Source organism: Cnephaeus nilssonii (genome assembly GCF_951640355.1).
Source record: "Cnephaeus nilssonii genome assembly, chromosome: 19".
NCBI classification, from domain to species: Eukaryota; Metazoa; Chordata; class Mammalia; order Chiroptera; family Vespertilionidae; genus Cnephaeus; species Cnephaeus nilssonii.
The window spans coordinates 28,510,195-28,532,690 of record NC_137090.1 but is presented as its reverse complement, the minus strand read 5'-3'; the positions used below and the strand labels follow the sequence as shown (position 1 = coordinate 28,532,690).

General features: G+C 43.1%; 1 protein-coding gene across 5 annotated transcripts in view; it reads right to left on the bottom strand.

Annotated features, from left to right (window-relative positions):
• Window positions 1-22,496, bottom strand: part of CA10 (carbonic anhydrase 10) — a 387,612-nt gene that overhangs the window by 219,933 nt on the left and 145,183 nt on the right. For all 5 annotated transcript variants that reach the window (XM_079799226.1, XM_079799227.1, XM_079799229.1 and 2 more), the window contains one exon: window positions 13,351-13,493. In XM_079799226.1, coding sequence (XP_079655352.1) covers window positions 13,351-13,493 — 143 coding nt within the window. The remainder of the gene's footprint in view (window positions 1-13,350; window positions 13,494-22,496) is intronic.

The following is a 22,496-nucleotide window of genomic DNA, read 5'->3' as shown; positions in this document are numbered from 1 at the left end:
CGTGCAGCTAGATTAATTGAAGGAACTCATTCTCACAAATGGTGAACCTGGGGGAGCTCATGTGTGGCAGTGTAATTACTTTGGTGGCATCGACACATGAGAAGGCCCCTGGAGAGTCCAGAACTGGGCTCAGCCGCAGAGTTTCCATCTTAACTTTGAATTTCCTTGGACCTCTGTCACTTGAAGTCAAACAACATCATTTTAACAAGTTTTGAGTATGTGAGTAATTTCTCCTTTTCTTCTGCCCTGCTATGTAAACCGATATTAAAGACTAGAATATTTATCACGTTGACAGCTCCTGCCTGGTATATTAGATTTTGTTAGGAAGCTGAGTTTTCCTCTGAGAGCATTCAACTCCATATATTCCTATTCTTGACTTCCACTCGAGACACTTTTTGGTATTAGCTCACTCTACACCACAATAAAATGGGAGGCAGCCAATAGAAATAGTTGAGTATGTGGGCCACCTTCATTGGAGTCTCTTGGGGAAATACAAATTCAGTTACAAAGTAAAAAGCCCATTCTGTTCAGGAATGATGCTGTGTCATTGGGAGACACAGCTTGTATTCCAGTGATGTGTCTATCACCATACTTTATACTAGGAAGGCTATGTCCCAGGACTTCTATCCAAATGCAGAGAGAATCAAACTCTGACTCTGCTAATCTGATATCAATGCAAGAACATTAGTGAAAATAGGATACTCTCACTGAATGAATTGTCCTTTGCTTTCATTACTGATTTGTTTAAAAATATTTTTTTTATTGATTTCAGATGGGAAGAGAGAGGGAGAGACAGACAGAAACATCAATGTGAGCGAGAATCATTGATCGGCTGCCTTCTGCACACCCCACACTGGGGATCAAGCCCACAACCCTGGTATATGCCCTGACCGGGAATCGAACCATGACCTTGTGGTTCATAGGCCGATGCTCAACCACTGAGCCATGCCGGCTGGGCTCATTACCAGATGATTTCTTGACTTCATCTGGTTCTTTGCAAAAGACAGAGACACAGCTGCCTTTATACTGCAGGTAAGGCCATAACTCAAGGGAACAAGTGCACCAGCACACACGACGTCACAGAGCAGCCACGTTGTCTTGTGCACAGTCAGTGTAACTGTGCAGCCATTGCCTGGTCACAGGTGAGAGAGAAGGTGAAAGGTACACGGAGACAGCTCTTTCCTGGCCTCTGCTAAAGACAAACATTCATTTCCCCAGTTAAAGCAACTAGTAAGACTAGATGCCATCTCTGTTTCTGTGAAATTACAGTTTCAACTATTATTTTATTTTATTATTTTTAAATTAAATGCATTGGTATGACATTGGTTATTAGGATCATCTGAAATTACAGTCAGATGTCTCTGGGACTGGGTGTTAGGCTGCAGAATTAGTTTTATCTATAGACCAAACCCAGAGTTTCCTAACATGATTTCAGGAAATGCAAGCCACACGTGACAAGTACAATTCAGAAGTAAACACTAGCAGTTTGAAAGAGAGAAACATGGTGTCCTCCACCCTTCCTATTGTAGGAATTATTTCGAGACCTGGTTAGACACTGCAGCAACCTGGAAAATATCAGTAATGAAAAGCAACCCCTTTTATGAGAACAAAATTGCAGTGTTGACATGAGAATGAACCTGTCCGTTTCCAATCATCCATTCAATGGACAAAGAGCCCATTTCAGGGAATCACCTACAGATGTTCTTTTAATAGCTTTTGCTTTAACAGGCAACTGGGGGCTCAGCTTTTTATAATTTGGTTTCCCAGAAAAAGCATCCTCTTCTCTTAAGAGACCATTCAGTACCTCTGTGATCTGCAGAATTCACTCTGGCACAATGCGCTCATCTCATGGATGCTAATTAACCCTGGAAAGTAGAGAATGTGGAGAAAGACCCCTTTCCAGAACAGCCTACAGGCCAACTCATAGCCCCTCCCTCTGTTTTCACTGCACTGGGTCTTTGAAACCACTGCAGATTCTACCAGGCTCTATGCAGCTGGGAATACTTCCCACTTCAATTTTTGAACTTATAGACATGTAATAAAGTGTTGCTAGGTACTGTTGGCTGAAGCCATTGAAATCAGACCAGCTATTCAGAAATAGGAATTAAGAGCAGAAGGGGAAGCCCATGGCCTTTTGTGGGTTCAGGATGGAGGATGGGGAGGAGAGGCTTAGGAAAGGGGATGGTTCGAATGGGGAGACTTTGAAACAACATATTAAATCCCCTTTGATCCTGCCCTTAAGCTCTTTAGAAAACCTAATCTCCAAAGATTTAGTTTCATTTTGATTACAAATAAAGTATTTTTCTACCAATGGTAATTAATGAAGAGGAGAAAACAGAGAAACAGACCAGCTGATTCCCCTCTTCTTAATTAGGTACCATGACAGCGCACCATTTCATTTAAATATTTGTTTTGTTCTCCTTTCTATCTGCCTCATTCCACAAAAGACTTAATATGGCTTACAGTAAAAAAATTTCTATATAAGATTATGTATAACAAAAAATAAATCAAAGTAGGATTCAGAGCGTAAGTCAGTGTGTTATAATGTTCCACTGATTTTATTACAGGTGGGAATTTGGCTCTGAAGGTCTTGACCCTCAAAGGAAAATGGACAACACAGTTACACTGTTCTCATGGGGGGAGGGGGAGGGGTACATCAATTATACAGGGAAAGCCAGGTTTTTTCTAGCACTTAGTGTTCAAGAAATTTCTTACCTAGGGCTTCCTTCAGCGACACCTAATGACACAATGTCCTTTACAAAATGCCAGCAGTAATCTAAAGGGTAGATACCTCCCTCCAAACTGCTCATAAATTTGAGTTTTATAAAGCAAAATGAACCTTAAAAGTGTTTGAATTGGTGGGAGAGGAAAAATTTTGGCCTGTAAGTTATCACCTTTCAATTGATCATTCTGTTAACTTTGGATTGTTTTATGTGAAATTTTCTCAAATAAAGGCCAATGTGGGTAGTGGAGAGAACACAGTGGAAGCCACAGATGGCCATGCAAGGAGGCCAATGAAATATGGATGGAAGTGACAGTGGGCCAGTTTTGTACCTAAGGCTCATGTGACATTCTGTGCTTCCGCTTGCTCTTCCAGGAGCTTCTGATCTCAGCCAGAAGGACACACTTTAGGAAGTTGCTACCACCTTCAGCTTGGGCCACAGAGCACACCTGACCTTCACTTGAAGTTTGAATGAGAACTGCCCCAGCAGACCAGAAGACCTTACATCACAAACCGTATACTCTGCTATACCTCTCACCATGCTACTTTATTTTTTCCCTTCAAGTTTCAACTATTATTTTATTATTTTTTCAATTAAATGCATTGGTATGACATTGGTTATTAGGATCATATAGGTTCTATTATACATTTCTCTGATACAAGATCTGTATATTGCACTGTGTGCCCACCACCCAAAGTCAGACCATCTTTCTATCACCATGTATTAGTTCCCCTCCTACCTACCGTATATCTCACCATGTTCTATGCAGCACCATTGACCTTCTATGTTGACTAGAAGTATACTATTACTGCTGGCATAAAAACACTGAGCTTATTATTACATGGGTTGTCTCTGTTGACATAATTCCCATGGTCAGCTATTTCTTTTATTCTTTTTTAAATTTATTGGGGGTAACCGGTTAATAGCATCATGCAAGTTTCAGGTGTACAATTCTATAATACATCATCCATGGATTGCCATAGTATGCTTACCACCCAAAGTCTAAGTCCATCACCATATATTTCAGGGTGAGCTATTTCTCTGTTAAATTAAAATTAAATTGTGGAAAGAGTATGTGCTGGGCACAATCATGTAAGCATTCCAATAAACTGTTCCTCGCCACAATTCTTTTTAAAAAATATATTTTTATTGATTTTTGAGAGAGAGTAAGACAGAGAGAGAAATATTGATGTGAGAGAGGACCATTAATTGATGCCTCCCATATGCACTCCTACTGGGGACTGAACCCACAACCTGGGTATGTGCCCTGATCAGGAATTGATCTGGTGACCTTTGGGTGCATGGGATGAAGCTCAACCAACTAAGCCACACCAGCCAGAGCCACAATCTCTCTATATAAAAGCCTAAGTGACCATCCAACCATTCAACTGGTAGCTATAATGTACACTGACCACCAGGGGGCAGATACTCAACGCAAAGGCATAGAGAAACATGGAACAGACTGATGAATCTCAGAGGGGAGAGGGGAGGAGGGAGGGCAGGAAGAGATTAACCAAAGATCTTACATGCATACTAGAGGCCTGGTGCACAGATTTGTGCACCGGTGGGGTCCCTCAGCCTGGCCTGCAGGGATTGGGCCGAAACCGGCAGTCCGACATCCCCCAAGGGGTCCCAGATTGCGAGAGGGCACAGGCCAGGCTGAGGGACCCCACTGGTGCACGAATCCATGCACTGGGCCTCTAGTTCTTTAATATTAACTCCCCTTTACAGATTAGGAAGCAGGCTGAAGGAGATAAAGTAACTTGTATAAGGACTGCCGGAGTCCAAGCGCGTTCCTTTTCTCTATGCATCCTGCTACCTTCATAGTTTATTTACTGAGCTCCATATGGTGCAGTCACTATAAAGCAAATGGCAATTGGGGGAAAAAATAACTTGCCTGCCATTTCTCTTCTTCATAGCTAGAGAAAGAGTTTACTAACATCAGTGTCAATGATCATAAAGTGAAAACGTCCTGAGCCTTAAATTTGCTTTTCAAATACCAGTATTTCAGAGGCAGATTACCTGACTCCAATAATATGCCTCAAATCTGGCACTGTGTGTGCAATGGAGAGGGAATATTTTCATCCATTATAAGAGGCTGTCAGAGGAAAACATTTCCCCAAGATCCTACCCAAGAGAACAGCATGTGAAGCAACATTATCATATTTTACTGAACTTTCATATACTCCATGCAGGAAAATGTATATTTTATCTTTTGAAAAGCCTTGGTAACAAAAGGATAAAATATCCATCTAAAACTCCAAGTACATTCTAATAATGCTGCATTCATGTTAATAACATTAAAGAAAGTACACGGGGCTTGGCAGCCCAATCTGACTGAGCTAGGAATGACTGTCCTTCGGTTGCAGGAGGAAAGCTCAACCCCGTGGCTTTGCCCACCCTTTCCAGCAGGGCACAGGTGGCAGCTGAGGGGCCAGGGGGAGGGCATCCATTTAGAAAAACTCCCCCCCAATGACCAAGAGGTGGGGAGAAATTCCTTATGCAAGGCGAGTTAAGTACAAGCTTAGTTTAATTTGCATGTTCCTGTAGAATCACAAGGGTATAAATTCTAGCCTCAGAGCCCATTTACATAAAGGTTTCAGGGCACTCTCAAGAAACACTAAAAGGGACTTCGGAACTGTCAGTGATTCTGGATCTTAAGAATCTCAAGAAACGCGAGGAGAGGAAATGTACCAATTGTTGCTCCTTGGGTGAATTACTCTGAGGAAGAGAGTTCTAAAGACCTGTGTCTTGGGCGAGGCAGCCTCTTGTTGGTGAGTAAGAGCATCCCTGCTGATTCCCATCAGGCATGGTTACTTCACCTGCTTGGCTTCCAGATGGATCCCCAGGGATCTTGCTTTAAGAGGCTCCTATGGAACTGGAAAAGCCATACTATCTTCTGGGGAAATGCAAAAGAAAGCTGGAGTCCCTTCAAGGTCAGACCATTCGGGCTTGGAGAAACTCCAGCGCCAGGATGGAGCCATAGTGCCATGTTTCGACAGTGCCAGCGAGAGCAGGGTGGAGTCCTGGGGGTGGGAGAAGAAGAAGCAACACTAGCTCCATAGGCATCAGCCTCCCAGGAAGCATGCGCCGCCCAAGACCATGCAGAAGGGAGAGGCCCAGGAGGCTGGGATCGGCTCCCAACAATGGTCGTGAGTGGGGACGCTGAGCTAAATACCATTGCCATTGCAAGCCTTCGATTTGATTGTCCTATTCTTGGTGTGACGAGACCTGAAGGTCACCTTTGAATTCTTTTCAGTCTTAGCGCTGGATGTGGAGAAGAACAAACTTAAAATTTCCATCCATTATCATCCTTATTATCCACAGAGAAGTACGGGCAGGCTGAGAAATGAATGGCAGGGATGTGGCAGCTTCGCCCCTGTTAAATTATGCACATCCTATGAAATGACTTAAAGGATGACTGCCTAGGAGACACAGGGAGGGGCCGTTCATGCTGGCCAGTCCTTCGAGGCTCATGATTTCAGAAGTTGTGCTTGATTTGCTCTGAGCCCAGGAGAACTTGGACATGTGCCTACTGGGGTTTCATGTCCTCTGGGGGAATAACCCAGAGGCAGACACTCCAAGGTGTGTCCTTATCACACATGAGGAGAGAGCGAGCAAGCAGAAGAGAGAGAGAGAACAGGTGACAGAGATTACACTGCCTCCCTCTATCCTGAGAGAAAGCACACGTATTTGTGTCCTAAAAATTAAAACTGTATGTCTTTCTCCCGACCCCATAGCTGCCAGATCTGGTGTTTGATACTAATAACTATCTTGGGCATTTTATGTGTTCCTTTTTTTTTTTTAAATGAAGGAAGTAGGGAAATTAACCGCCCATTCAGAAACGACATTCAGTGTGTGCTTTGCCACCTTGCCAGGGGAGAGAGTGGCAGCCAGACCTGCGGCACCATTTCTAAGGATAAAGCATATATGATGCCAGAGCAAAACAAACAGCCCGCAGAGATGAAAATAACAGGCTGAACCCGGTGCCAACCCGGCATAGGGCACCGCCATTCCTCATTCTTGCAAATTATGCCAAAGAGAAGAAAACGTGCTGAAGGTCAGGGCGCTTCTGATCCCATGCCCTCTTCTTCCTAAACCCTTGATATAGATGGAAAATATTCCTCCCCCATCTTCAGCTTTCCTGCAACATTCTGGGAAGGAACACAGCGTTGCGTTCAGACAACCTGAGGTTGAAACTCAGTTCTCCTTCTCATCTCTGTAAACTGTAGGCGCATTATTTAACAACTGCACATTTCACTTTCCTGGTGTGTGAAACTGACCATCTCAGGTTGTTTGGGAAATAAAACGAGATAAAATATATATGTGTAAATGGAGGTAGTAGGTACTCAATATATTTAGTTCCTTTCTCTTCCATCTATTTGTGATTTCAGGATCTGGGGCATTTTTTTCACTCATCTATTTATCATTTCACTCAATAAACCTTTATCGAGCACTTTCTTTATGCCATGCACTTTGCTGCAAACCAGAAGCTGTCAGCCACAGCCATAAAAATCAGAGGGCCGAAGGAGCCCAGACTGCAGGGTGAAAGGGGCCACCATTATTCAAGATCCTATGCCTCATATCTGTTGATGCTTTAATCGCGCAGTCCGTGCGGGACATGCTAGACCCATGGTAACTGGCAAAGACAATAGGTACATCCAAATAGATTTCGTTGCTCCCATTTGAATCTGTATCAAGGGATGTTGTTAATTCACCTCTGAAAGGTGATACATGTATACACTTTCTCTTCAGCTATATGGGTCCAAGTCTATGAAAAGGCAAATTAAAGGTCTTACCAAATGTGTCATTATGGGTGTTGGTGTAACATTTGACCTTCTTGTGTCTTCACAATCCTTTTAATTTTCTATTTCTAATCACAGTGTGTAGCAATCTGGGACACACAGAACCGTTGACTATCCAGTATTAGTGAAGTTCCTTATTTATCTATTATACGTGATCACTTACTTCTTCCCATTACATTCTTCCAAGTGGATAACTCACAGTTATTAACTTTCAGGAAGCCCTTATATATCATAGCATCATACCATTAAGCCTTTTGGAAATTCATCACAAATCAGTATACAGATGACATTGATGTCTTATTGCTATTCATTCCTCCTGGGCCGTTTTCGGCAGTTCATTTTTTATATCCCTGCAGAGCTGAAATATGGCTCACTCCAGTATCTGTCCTTTTTGTAATCGCAAAAGGAAAGCTTGGCAGTTGCCGTATATTACACTCTTGAGAAAAATGCTAGTAATACTTAGAATTGATTGAATAGCATGGACTCAAGACTGCCTGGCACACAGGCTATTTCCTCATTCCTATTTAGATTTTTTTTTCTCTCCCCTGATTCTTACCTTTTGGATCCAGAAACTGCAAAGAGAATCATTAAAAGGCAATGGGTTGAAGAAGGATCACTTACTTGGACAAGCCTAAAAGCTCCTCCCCATTTTCTCCCTTTAGATTCTCAAACATGTTGATAGTATGTGTTTACAGTGTTGTAAGCTATGCTGCTGGAAGCAGTATCATTGACAAGAGGCTGGTGGAGGGGCTGGAGTTGGGAAAGAGACAAGGGCACCCCTGGTCCTGGGGTAGTGGTGACTTAAGCTGGAGAAGTTGAAAATGTGCTTTGTGACTATCAAGGCATTATCTGTACCCATACACCAGCCTTGCCTTTGCAAATATGTGATTAGGAGGAATTCAGGCTTACCAGAGGCAAGCATGTCAAGGAGCTGTATTAAAGAGGAATTAGGGTGACGGTAAGGAAAGTCCGAGTCCCATATACTCACTTCTGTGCTTCCCCTCCTCCCCAGTTAGTGGAAACTGGGCTTGCGGAGGGCAGAATATAGGGCATAGTTCAGTCCCAATGACACTTCAGGAGACCAAACCATGGTCCATATGAATATTTGTGAAACTTCCTTTTCAACACCAGGTGTAATAGATCCTTCGAGGGTTCCACCGGGACTCCCTCTTCTGGGCTAGTGGACGTTGGGCCTCCCAGCTGCTATGAGTGTTGGCTACAATCAACTCACTCTCCTCCTGGGAACTGCCCTTGACCTGTAAGAACTGTGGCGGTAAGTGCTTATCAACCAACTTTCCAGGAAGAAAAAAAAAGCCCTAATGAACAGATTTCACTGGTGTAAACACTCATTCCAAGGTGAATTTCAAGTTACCAACCTAATAAACACCGAGTTTCAGGAAGAGATTCATAAATGGGCTCTTGAAAGCCAGCGTGAGAGAATTCTCCAGGACCCCAAAGCATAAGAGGTGCCTTGCCTGGGAATGCCAGGGAGGGTATATCCCTCGTAGGCGGCCTCCCTAGATTCTAGGGGTGGGTGGGGCCTGACTGCAGCTGCCACTTATGCTCAAGAACTCCCTGTGGCATCAGGCTCCAGGTGGATCCCACTTGAACCCATATCTTAGCTGAACAGCACCCCTGGCCTGCTTCCCCCATTACTTCCAGGCCTACCTTTGGTCACACTTCCTCAGCAAGTCATTTGCACAGACTTTCCATCTCAGGCTCTAACCCTGGGCTTGGAGAGCAGCAGATCCTGAAAGACTCTTAAAGATCTACTCTGTCCTACAAATACACATGGAGTTTTATGGACCATTTGCATCTGCTTCAGTGTAAATGGGCACATGCATGGTACTTCAAGACCGCTAATAGGTTCCAAATGGTAAGAATACTTATCTGTGAATGTTTCAGATCGGTTACCCAAGAAAAACCAGCACCACAGCCACATATTTAGATGGCAAAAATGCTATCTCTACTATTTGCTTTCATCACACAGGTAGAGCCAGAACATCTAACATTCAAAGTCCCGCCTGCCAACGTAATTTCATTCTACCTACTTTTCCCTGGGAGCCCATATTCTAGTACCTCTGTAAAGCCTGGTTCAACCAACCCAACTTCTTAAAATTAATGCCAAATTGATCGATCTTCTAATTAATCATTTCACTGCTTCCTTAGTATCTATTCTACTATTCTCTCAAACAGTTATTTAAATGGATTATTGCCATTTACTTTTGTATCTCTATGCTTTCTCCCCTAATATAACATTAAATCTCACTCAGAAAAGGCTTCAGAATATACTCATGAATTGCAAACGTTTTATTGTGGTCAACTAAATTTTGCTGTCAGGTTCATGGGAAAACTTAAAAATAGAGAAGTGGTAAAATTTTAAGCCACAAACTAATTCACATGTCTTATTTTTTCCAACTTAGTATTTCAGCCATGCTTTAGAAAAGTTTCTAGTGTAGGATACTGGTTTCTAGTGACAGATTCTGTTGATAATGAGCTTACTTTTCTCACCATGGGGCTTTGCTATATTTTTCCCGCTTTAGCCAATGCAACTTTTGACTAATTCCACAAAACCCTTTCCTTGTAATTAAGGGTAATCTTGGTTCAACTCAAATCAACCAGTATGATCACAGATAACTCCAGGGATATAAAATCTATACTAATAAAAGGGTAATATGCTAATTAGGGCAGGCGTCTTCTGGATGTCCATCTGGACAAAGCCACAGTGGTGGTGAGGCCCGGGCCTCGCACCTGCCATGGCCGGCAGTGGCAGCAGCAGCAGCGGGGTGATGGGGACGGCACCTTCCCCCGATCAGCCCAGTCGCCTCCCTAAGCCGTCAGTAGGACATCCCCTGAGGGCTCCTGGACTGTGAGAGGGGGCAGGCTGGGCTAAGGGACCCCCTAACACCGGGCCTCTATGGAAAATATAAAAGCACATTTATTTCGAGGAGCTCTTAAGCTAAGACAGGGGGAAAGAAGGCAAGTAAGACTATAGGCCAAGTTCTAGATCCTAAAAGATCTATGAACAAGGAACTTAAGATTTTATCTTTAAAAGTTCTATGTATCAGGTAGGAACTGGATAAAAAATATTATCCTTTATGAAAAAAACAAACAAACAGAAGCTTACAACCTACCATTGAACATAAAGTAAACAAAATCTCACCACTCAAATAAAATGAATACCCTCTATTATACTCAAGACACAGCATGTTTTAATGCCCATGTGACTTTTATTATTCTTTGTATTCTTGTGTTCAGGTTGAATTTCGCCCCTCGCTAAGAAAAGCCCTCAGTTCATCATCCGAGCCTATGCCAGGCCAAACACGTTAAAACAAAGTCAGTAATCCAGGGCAGGGACCGCGGCGGAGCTGCTTCATGGGTCTGTAAGTAAGCAACATTTAAACACGAGCAGGAATAATGCTCACGCATAAAGATGCGACATAAAACACATAATGACTGGGATGCATTTAACATGCTGATACCCACCTGATCTCAGACTTCAAATTGCTCAAGTCCATGAAGCCTCCCAGTCTCACAGGAAGGTTTTTAAGCCTTTTGAGTTGGATACACATTTCTTCACAGCAAAACTAAATTCAGAGCAGGGCTTTGAATTCTCACTTCCAAAATAAATCTTCAACTCATTAAAAATCACCTTTTAGACCGCTCTCCAGCACGTTTTCGCTATTGTCTATCGGGTTTAGGCATTTTCATTTACCAGCTTTTTCCTTCTCCTAACCTTGTGTGTGTGTTTTTTTCTACCATTCACAAATGCAAAGGGACCCATCAGACAGCTCTCAGCTCTTCAAACAGCTGACAACACAAATCATGCCAGATATAAATATTTACATCGTCAAAAGTAAATGTTTCCAAAATTCCAAACTCCAATGCATTTGAAAATTGACTTGGATCAGGTACACTTTACGGAATTGAGAATTTTTAAAAAATCACTTGTCAACAACAACAACAAAAAAACACACACACCAGAACAAAACATAAGAGTGATTTTTACCACCAGGCTCTCTCTCAGTCCCTTCTTTCCCAATGAATTTTAGGGGGAAGCTATCTTGAAATGAGATTTTTTTTTTTTTCAGGTTTTACAACATTTCCCTCTAAGATGGTCTATTGAAGATTATATCCCCATTATTTGTGTTAGCTTTCCACCTTTCCATCCCACTCTCAATGTACCCTTTATGCAAAAACACTTTAAATGCTTGCCATAACTCTTAGGAAAAAGACCCAGTTCCTTAGCACAGCCCCAGTATCTGGCCTCTGCCTTCTTCCTCCATCGACAAGTCCCCACTACCTCCTCTCTGGTCTCTGTCCTTCAGCCTTGCTGGTCATCTTTCAGATAATTTCTGGACATCAGTTACCAACCCTCATTCTACTTTGGGCTTTTCCCATTGCCTGGAATACAGCTATTCCCTCCATCACCCTCTCTAAGAAAGAAAGATAATTGAGGTTTAGTTAACACGGCAACTTGTCTTTCTTAAGTACTGGTCAGTGACCTTATCCATCCTCATGACTTGACTTGAATGAGTCCCCTTTTTAGAGAGAGATGAATATAGAACCCACAACAAGTTCCTTTCAGGGTTTGCATAAATAAAACTGAACATGGAATAACAATTAGGCTAGGTTAGTTTTCTATGAAACCAGAACAATAAACTATTCCAACTGCATAGAACCCTGCTACAGAAATGCTTCCCAAGTTATATTTAAAACAGCACACTAATACTACATGGCTAAATAGTCTTAGCCACATGCAAGGTCTGTTATAACTTGCCTTGTGACTGAAGTCAAGGATACTAACAACACTTTGATTAGTCATTAGATTTTCTTTCTTTTTTTTTTAGTGACAGTTATGCGATAGAAAAAAAATTCCAATATCATAAGGGAAAAAATTACTTACAAAGTCTGTGGTAAGTAAGGTGAATACTCTGCATAAGTGGAGAAGAGAGCAGAGCCCAAGGAGCCCACGCCCTGGAGAACCAGCCGCCCGCAGTAACAAAAGTTGTCCATAATTGTAAGCCCAATCAATGTCTTGCTCACAAATGATCTCTCATTCCTCTTGAGTTCCCAACAGCTAAATGACCTTCAGGCACAATTTTCTCTATGGATGTGTGTTTCCACCTTCAACAATCTACTCAACAGTAAAAGGTTGCCAAGTAGAAATGAATCAGCAAGAGAAATGCTACATTCCAGCACTGAGAAGACCCCATGGGCATAACTACATGTCCTTTCACAAATTAAGGAAGAGCCCATCATAGGGGGAGGAGGGAGAAGGAGAGGGGTGTCAGAGTGAGACACACACAGCACAGTTCAGCATTTCTGTGCAGGAGCTAGGATTCTTAGCCAGCAAGATGCTTCGAGGAAGATGAATTATTGATTTTCTTATAAATCATCTAGGGTGATTTTTGTTTTGTTTTTTAAAATGATAAATGTCTGATTTTACTTTTGTGAAAAAATTTATTTTCACCTTGTTCAGGTTAAAAGAAGCTCCAGTACAGAGGTTTCTGGGAAAAAGGATTTTCCCAGCATGATATACAGAAGAGGCAACTCTGTGTTCTGACCTTCATGGGGTACCAAGGGCTAGAACCTCAGACAACCTCCAGGGGTTACAAAGTAATTAGAAACACGAGGGCTTCACTAGCTAGGGAGGAAAAACACACAGTTTAGACATAATTAGATGTGCTGGCGGTAGGCCTGAGGTCTAGGTGAGAAGACAAACTCATTGCAGAGATCCAGCCTTGGAGGACTGGCTTTCAGAATCCGTATCACCCCATGCCCCTCCTCAACGTCACAATGGAAGCCACATGGCTGCTTACCTTCCTGCCCCCAGTGTTGATGCGAAGCGGCGTCAGAAAGGGGTCGAAGATCATGTGGCTGGTCTCTATGTTGACTGGCGACTGCCGTTTCCCCACGGAGCAAAGATTCCAAGCTGAGTTCACCAATCCCCAGAAAGAAGGAACTGGAAACAAAAAGAAGTTGTAGAATCAGGCTGGGTGGAAGGTTGGGGAAACAACATAGAAAGAGCTATGGTACTAAAGTGGTAAAATCAAAGAGTCATCCACAGAGATCCTTGGGTGTATTTTTCTGAATTTTAGTCAATTTCTCTAAGTCCTACTTTCATGATCTTTAAGGTCAGATTTTCTTATTGCAGACCCATTCATCCTATGGACTCTCTGGTAGGTATAGTTGGCATTAATGCCTCAGGAGGAAGGTGGCATAGTCCAACCACATCATACTTGCAACATCTCTGAGGCTCATCAAATATTTAGCAAATCCCGAGTTGATGCTCTGCTTTCCCATTTGGCAGGAATAATGTGAACATCGACCTTATCCTATATAGCAGAACATGGCATTTGATATATACAAGGTGATATTCTTGGAGTTGTCAAGATCAAACTGAGGGAATGAATGCTTTTTATGACCCTCAGTCAATGCCAGACAGGAGCTTGGCAACTTGACTTTGTTTAGTCCCGCACTGTGCCATTAACCTAATGTATCAGCAGCTGACGAGTTGATTCCTTGAATAGGCAGAAAAAAATGACACTGAGTGCTGAGTGCTAATCTCCAAAGGGAAAATGTCTACTTGTCTTCCATGTCACATTAAAACATCTATTAAAATGAACTTCAATGGAAACTTCCAGTCCTACTTTATTTTGTTTAAGAAAGTTAAACAGAGCAGGGGTAAGCCAACCTACTAATTTTATGTCAGTGTACATCAAAGACTATATCCACAGACTTTTCCAGCCCCTCTCAGGATCTCCATTGAGGCCCTGGATCCATATGTTCCCCATATGTCCCTGAGATTATATTAACTATCATTCACTCAACCATCCACAGCATCCATCAGCAGTCTAGTGAACTAGCATCGTGTGCCTAGCCCTGGGTTATGCCAAATTGTGAGGAGGGCAGATACACTCAATAACAATGCCCACACTGTGGGGAGAGTGTGATGCTAAGTGGAGTGTTTTATGAGACTCTACTAGTGGCCTGGTGCACAAAATTTGTGCACATTAAAAGGGGATTAATTAGAGGAAATAATTTAATATTGCTATTTGCCCTTTCTCTATAATAGAAGTGTCAGAGATAAAAGAAAATTAGTAAAATGTATATGAAAACCTTCCTCCTGTCAGAGTCTGGGGTGCACCACGGGACCCAGAGTCAAGTCCCCGCCCACCCACATGCGCCTCAAAATCACGTGAGACCCAGACCCGGCCTCCCCCCCCACCATTGGGCTAGATCCAGACCCAGCCAGTCCCACCCTTGTCAAGCCCCACTGGGCAGGGGGCATAGCCTCAGGTTCCCTGGCCCGGTGCCAGGATGGGGGGCGTGGCCTGAGGACCCCCAGCCCAGACCAGGGCGGGGGGCATGCCTTGAGGTCCCCCATCAAGCCCCGCTGGGTGGGGGGCATGGCCTGAGGTCCTCCATCAAGCCTGACAGGCGGGGGGGGGGGCACAGCCTCAGGTCCCCCATCAAGCCCCACCGGCAGGGGGGTGCATCTTGAGGTCCCCTGTCAAGTCCCGCTGGGCAGGGGGTGCGGCCTGAGTTCCCCTGTCAAGCCCCACTGGGTGGGGGGCATGGCCTGAGGTCCCCTGTCAAGCCCCGCTGGGTGGGGGGCATGGCCTGAGGTCCCCTGTCAAGCCCCACTGGGTGGGGGGCATGGCCTGAGGTCCCCTGTCAAGTCCAGCCAGGCAGGGGGATACAGCCTCAGGTCCCCTGGCCCAGTGCTGGGGTGGGGGGCATGGCCTGAGGTCCCCCATCAAGCCCTGTCAGGCAGGGGGTGCGGTCTGAGGTCCCCTGTCAAGCCCCACTAGGTGGGGGTGTGTGGCCTGAGGTCCCCCAGCCTGGCGCTGGGGCGGGGGGGAGCAGCCTGAGGTCCCCTAGCCCAGTAGCAGGACGGGAAGCACACCTTGAGGTCCCTCGTCAAGCCTCGCCGGGCAGGGGGCATGGGCTCAGGTATCCTGTCAAGCCCTGCTGGGTGGGGGGCACGGCCTGAGGTCCCCTGTCAAGCCCCACGAGGGTGAGAGAGGTCCCTGCTGATTGCTTGTTAAGGCTCCTTATGGGAACTTGGCCTCAGCTGTGGGTGCAGCCATCTTTGTGATGGAGTGATGGTCAATTAGCATATTCCCTCTTTATTAGATAGGATAAGAGGGGCACCAAACCCTACAGCTGTGGAAATGGAGCCAGGGAGTGATTCCTCCAGAAGATGAGCCCAACAGTCAAATCACAACCCTCTCAAATGTACCTGTCCCTCTCAGGAACTTAAAAGGAATAAGGCCTTTCATTTACAGCAGCTATCTTTCCTGCCCATGTCATGGATGGAGAAAACCAAGGCAAGAGAGGAGGCTGGCAAACACTTGCTAAAGATACTATATAAGAGACCCATAATTCACAAAAAGAATTGTGCTAGATGGCATGTTGAATCTCATCTAAATCCAAAATTCTATGACCCTTTTAGTTGTTAAAAGCAACTGTTGGGCAGAAGGGGGAGAAAAATTCAAAACCAATCCCCCGGATTCTTAGGAGAATGTTTCTATGCCAAACTCTGGGCTTCATTGTGAAATATGGCAAACACCTGATTTGGTTAAACCCATTCCAATAAGCCTCTGGTGGCTACAGTCCCTTTAGTGTAAAGATTTTGAATTGGATTTTCAGTCACAACTGATTTTCAAAATGGCAGAAGTGGCCAGAAGGAGAGAACAAGGAGTGGAAGGAGGAGCAAAGAGAACACAAACGTGTTTCCTTGGCATTCTCATTTCTCATCATTGCTTAAGCTCTGTTATCACTGCAAGTCACTTAACATCTTAAGAAGTCACGTAACATCTTTAGAAGGTACCATACCCTGGAAAATTTATAAAGATTAAGAAAATTTCTGCATTAAAATTTTATTTCAGAAAATATATAAAAGTCTGTCTTCTCTAAGATAGCTGCTCTATTAAAATCATTGACTTAATTCTACACATATCCCTCAATCATTTCAAGTTTATTATGAAAATAGAGCATCCATCAGGGCATGCTTTGATCCCTGATTGTCAGGGATGCTCATAAAGATGGCAAGTGTGAGGATGCCAGGGGATAATCCAGTCATGGCACTGCCACAAATGGGCTGTGTGACTTTAGCTGAGTCATGGGTCTCTTAGGCCTTGGATAAGTCATGACTTTAGATAACTCATGGCTCTCTACAGCCCCCCCCCCCTTCAAAGTTGCCCACATCCTAACTCCAGAACCTGTGAAGGTTACCTTAGTAGTAAAAGGTACTTTGCAGAAAGGATGACATTAGGGATTTTGAGATAAATAGATTATTCTGGATTATTTGGGTTGGTCCAATATCATCACAAGGGCCTTTTTTTTTTTAAAGAAAGGTGAAGGAAGTTGGAGATCGACAGAAAGTATTTAAGGGTAAAGAGGAGGACAGAAGGTGCTGGATTTGAAGATGGATGAAGGGGACACGAGCCAAAGAATGCAGGTGGCCTCTAGAACCTGCAATGGGCAAAGCAACTAAATTCTTCCCGTAGGGCTTCCAGAAGGATTCTGGCCGGCTGACACTGATTTTAACCCCACAAGGCACATTTCTGATGTCTCACCTCTAAGTTGTAAGATGAGAAATATATGTTGTGTTAAACCACTAAATTGATATAGCCAGAACAGGAAACTAATACAACTGCTCTATCTTTAAAAGTCTGCGAGACAATACTCTCTTTGGCAAGCTGGCCACCTATGATGTCTGGGGGGCCTTCCCTGGAAGGCAGCTGCATGATAAACGAAGTTACAGTTGGGTGCACATTGCCTTTCATCTACACCCATGAAAATCATTAGCAAAAATAATCCCAACCCTATAAATGGATTGCGAGACTGTTACATGGTAATGCGGGTAGGCATATACTGCTGTGCCTCACTAATAAACTTCACCCCCCCCCCCAAACACCCCCATGAAAACACAAACCGCAAAAACTTTATGCGAACATCTGCCTGGGCTTTCATTGGGCATGATTCTGTGACAAGCAGTTTCCAGGTTTTATATCCCCACTCCACTAGCAAGGCCTGTGTCTCTCGTTCTAAACACCTGCTCGGCCAATTCAGGAACAACCGAGAAACACTCGCCCCTGCTCAGCTGTGTCCGTATTATTCCATTCCTGAAGGGGTTATCTAAGCTCATTTGCCATTGGATTGCTGGTTTTAAATATGCCATAAATTAATCGTTTTTCAGAAATAGATGCCACCTCAGAGATCATCTGATCTAAATGAATACTTGAAATTGAGGCCATCAAGGCAGAGGATCGAGTCCTCAGTCAGGGACATACAAGAATCAACCAATAAATGCATAAATCAGTGGAACAATAAATCGATGTCTCCCTCTCTCTGAGTGTTTCTTTCTCCCTCCCTCTCCCTCTCCCTCTCCCTCTCCCTCTCCCTCTCCCTCTCCCTCTCCCTCTCCCTCTCCCTCTCCCTCTCCCTCTCCCTCTCTCTCTCCCTCTCTCTCTCTATTTCTCTCTCTCTCATAAATTAATTTTTTTAAAAAAGAAACAAACCCTTTGGATTTGTGCAGAACTCCCGGTTATCCCCAGGGTTCTGATACTTAACCTCTCCTCCACATGATCATGATTGATCCTTCAGGTTATAAACACCCCACGTCTCCTCTGGGACCGCATGTGCCATTTACAGAATGCTATGGCACTGCTTCTATTTCCACCTTTAGACAATGAGTGTTGAATTAATTTTCTCTTAGTTTCCATGACTGTTCCAATAAATCAAAATTTTAAACCTTGTCATTTTTTAAAGCAACGTGATATTGCGGCTTATCAGCTAATGCTGTGTCTATTTCTATCTTGACTGATACAGCTTACCATTGAGCAAAAACATGTAAATATACAGTAAAATTGAGTGAGAATCACTCTAATTAATGGACACCTGGTCTGAAAATGTTTGAAAGGGTTCAGCCCTGGCATCCTTTTCACACAATCTCCTAATTTACATATACACCAGAACATACAACAGACCTGGATGTTTTTGCAAATTAATTTTCACTGAGCCTAAACAATGGGACTTAATGGCAGAATCACAGCTATGCGTTCTCATGCCAAAACATTTCCCCACGACAGTGTTGTCACTGTAAATCCCACATGGTCTCCTGGCGCTGGGTCCAGTGAACTGTGAAAGAGGCTCAGTGACTGTGATTTCAGCTGCTTCAAACAGAAGCCTTGGAAAACCCAAAGCAAAACCTATCAGCTGCTTGTTTAAAACCAAACAAAGGAGCTCAGTTTTATTAACACATTGTGGTTACCCCCAGACAAAGACAAAAAAAAAAGTTCTCACCAAAACAAGAAATAGGTCAGGAGAGCAAGGGACCAGAAGAACGAAGTCTGATACTGAGAGTTAAAATTTGCCTCAATGATATGTTCACCCTGAGAAGATGTTCCAAAGTCAGTGTAGGCTTATAGGCATCCTCCTTATTCATTTGTCCTGAATTGTCATTTGTCATCTCAGCAAGATTTGCAGAGAGCATGCTGTTGTGGACAGGGAGTTCAGCACTTGAAATCAATTTATGCAGCTTATGTGAATTTGCTAAATTCTATGGGAACAAAATAAACTCAATGAAAAATTGTTTACTGACAGCATATGATGGGCCAGGCATTTGGCTTGACACTGACAATTCACTTTGGCAAATATTGACTGAGGATCTACTATGGGCCTGATAGTTCTGGATAGTCAGTAATGAATGAAGCACATATGATTCCTGCTCTCCTGGATCTTGCAGTCTAGTGGGGAATATGAGAGATATTGTTTATCTCCAAGTTTACATATGTATATCTATGTAATTAGGACTTTTCGGTAAGCATGCTGTAGAGACAATTAAGATGGTAATGAATTACAGAATAAAACATGGAGGGGGACATAACCCAGGAAGAATGGTTGAGGATAATTTGTCTGGAAGTGACATATGGTACACCCTGGAAGGACGGAGAGGAGTTTCTCCTGAATAGCGCCAGGGGAAGAGATGTCTAAGGCAGAATTGAGGAGCAGTTCTTGGCAGAGAAGAGCTTAAAATGTTCCAAGGAACTGAGAAGAAGCCAGTTAACGTGAATGTGATGAATCACATGAGAAGAAAAGTGAGATGAGATGAGGTTGGCCAGGTAAGCCAAGGACAGATGTTCAGGGCTCTGCAGACCATATTTAGTGGTTTGCATTTTACTCTGATGTGCTAGAGAGGACTGAGAGTTTTAGGCAAGGAAGTACTATGGTCTGATTTATGAATTAAAAGCACGTATCTGCTTTGGCTGGAATACAGCCAAGAGTCAGCGTGATTATCCTTGGAGTAGTTTAAGTGGGAAAAGAATTGGTTCCTGAGCAACAGTTAGATTTTTACATGAATTTAATCCTACTGCTTTGGGTTTGTTTAAATTCTATCTCAAAGGCAGAACTAATTGAATGTTTTAAAAACTATTCTCTTCAACATGTGTGCCAATAAAATAGCATTTTTCCTAGGATCCAACTAGTGCTTTGTAAGTCATCATTTCAAGCCAGGAATATTTTTGAGAAGAGACAGCTAAGGCAATCTATTGTAGCTTTCAAGCAATAAACTAACTCCCCAACTTTTGGCTAAAGGAAAGCAAATGAAAGTTGGGAAAATGAATACTGGCATAAAACACATCTTCAGTGAACTCAGTCCTACAAATGAAGCCTTCCACTTCAATACAGCAATCTCTACTTTGGGGTTATAAAGCATATGCGTATATTTTAAATAAGAACTCATATCTTCCCCTTGCTCTTTTCCTCACCAATGCTGATTTACTGTCTCCTTCCTTTTTCTCAACTGTAATAGATCCCATTTTGAGCCATTTTTAATGAGCATGTTTAAAATATCCACTGCTGCAGGTGTTCGGCCCTGGATGATTTCAGATTTATTTCATAGGGGGACATGGCTCAGCATAACTCCTTTGCTGCTGGATTCTTCTTCCATTGCTAACTAGGCTCCTCCCCCTCTCACCTGGACATTTAAGTGGTTACAGATATCCTATTTAACACATCACCATTCATTTGTACATTTATCTAAAAAAATTAAAAGAATATCTCAAATAAACCATATAAAAATGGCCCCACTCTTAAGAACTCTCCATATATTGGGAAGATGGGCAAGCCAACAAATAGTTATAACAAAACATAGTAAATGCTATAATTAAGGTGTATGCATCTTAAATATTAAATGCAGAGAGGGGAGTAAACTGACCACGATCCTCTTCTTAAGTGCTATGGTAAGCCTTCCTAGTAGAGGAGACATTCGAGTTCATCCTGAAAGCATGACCACAGATTGCAAGCTGTAAAAGTTTTTTAACCAGTTAAAAGGCTATAAAGTTCTCCCCAACATGGAGAGACATGCAGTTCCTAGCAACTGAGACCAGTCATCTCTGGGATTTGAATAACTGTTATACAGGGAGAGTTTAAGTCACTGGATCTTCTGACATCTCCAACTTGGAGAGTGATTATTGTGTAAGAGAAAGACCTTGAGCTACCCGGTTTGCACCCTGAGTGGGTGGCTAAACTTCCATAGTCTATTTTCTCCATCTGTAAGATGAGGATGATGGTTACTTCACAGAGTTGTTGGGAAGGTTAAGTGAAAACATGTTTATAGAAGCTCCAGCTTAATGTCATTTCTATAATAAGTATTCAATGAATGTTGTAGACTCTACAATGGAGAGGGAGTTGAGTGAGGGGACCCTGGGGAATGGTATGGCCACCGTACTGTGGTTCCACCACTGTAGCATTCTAGAGAGGAAAAGGGTGAAGGATACAGGCAGGAGGGGAGGAGAGCAGCTTTCAGATGCCCACACAACCTGGATTCAAAGCAGGGAGCAGTCTAGGTCATTGGATTGACCACTTAATTTCATACTTTTAATGAACCACGTGCAATTATTTCTTGGTCCATAACTCTCAATGTCTAAATGAGTGGAGGGAGTGAGCCCAATATTTAAACAAACAACCAAAGAAACAACTTATAAGTGGTAAAATCAGGATTCAAGACTCAGACTGTCTAGCCCAAATCCTTGATCTTAATGCCTATATAATACTTCCTTTCTATCCTGGTACACTGACTTGAGCCTAATACATATTCTCTTGAGCTTCAGTGTCATTTGTGAAATCAAGATCATAAGAAGATACACTTCCCTGGATAACTGTGTCCAACTAAGTGACAGTAAAAATTAAAAGGACAAAACTAGGAACAACTATCACAGCCAGTTCCATTTACTGACGAGTCATGGATTATGCCACTGGAGGTAGATCGGAAATTATTCATAAATGTAGTCCTCAAAGATTGGTATTATTTGTCCCATTGTATAGAGGTGGAACAAACTCAGAATGTTGAGTAACTCCCCAAGGACATTTAAAATGTACATAGCTGAGTTGCTGACTTGAACCCAGGTCTGACTCCCATCCTCATTCTGCTCATCCATTCTCATATTCAGCAACAGATCTGAGCTGAACTAAGCTGCTAACATGACTTTCTCCTCGCTATTTTGCTTTCTCAGAATTCAATTCGTTTGCCAGTGAATCAGGATGACTCGTGTTTTTGTGAACACAGGAAGTCATAAAACAGTCTGGATTATGTAGGCATTAAACCCTGTGTGTGCTTTAGGTTTCAGATTTAGCCCAAGAGTGGTGTTAAGTATTATCCGATTGTATTCGGGTGGCCATTGTCTCAACGCATGTCAATAAACCAGCCTATTAATTACTTCCACCTACCCAACTTTGAAAAAAATGACCAGGCTGATGCCTCTGGATAACCACAGCACCGGCCTGAATTTTGTACAAAAGCTGCATCCACGTGGTTTCAAGAAGCACATATCAATAGTGATGGAACCAGCTGGGGCATGAGAACCAAACATTCGGTGAAGAGCATATAGCCACTGAAACTAAGTGATCTGCTTTAGCCTCCGGGAATTTTGAAAAATTCACCACACAGTACCAGGCA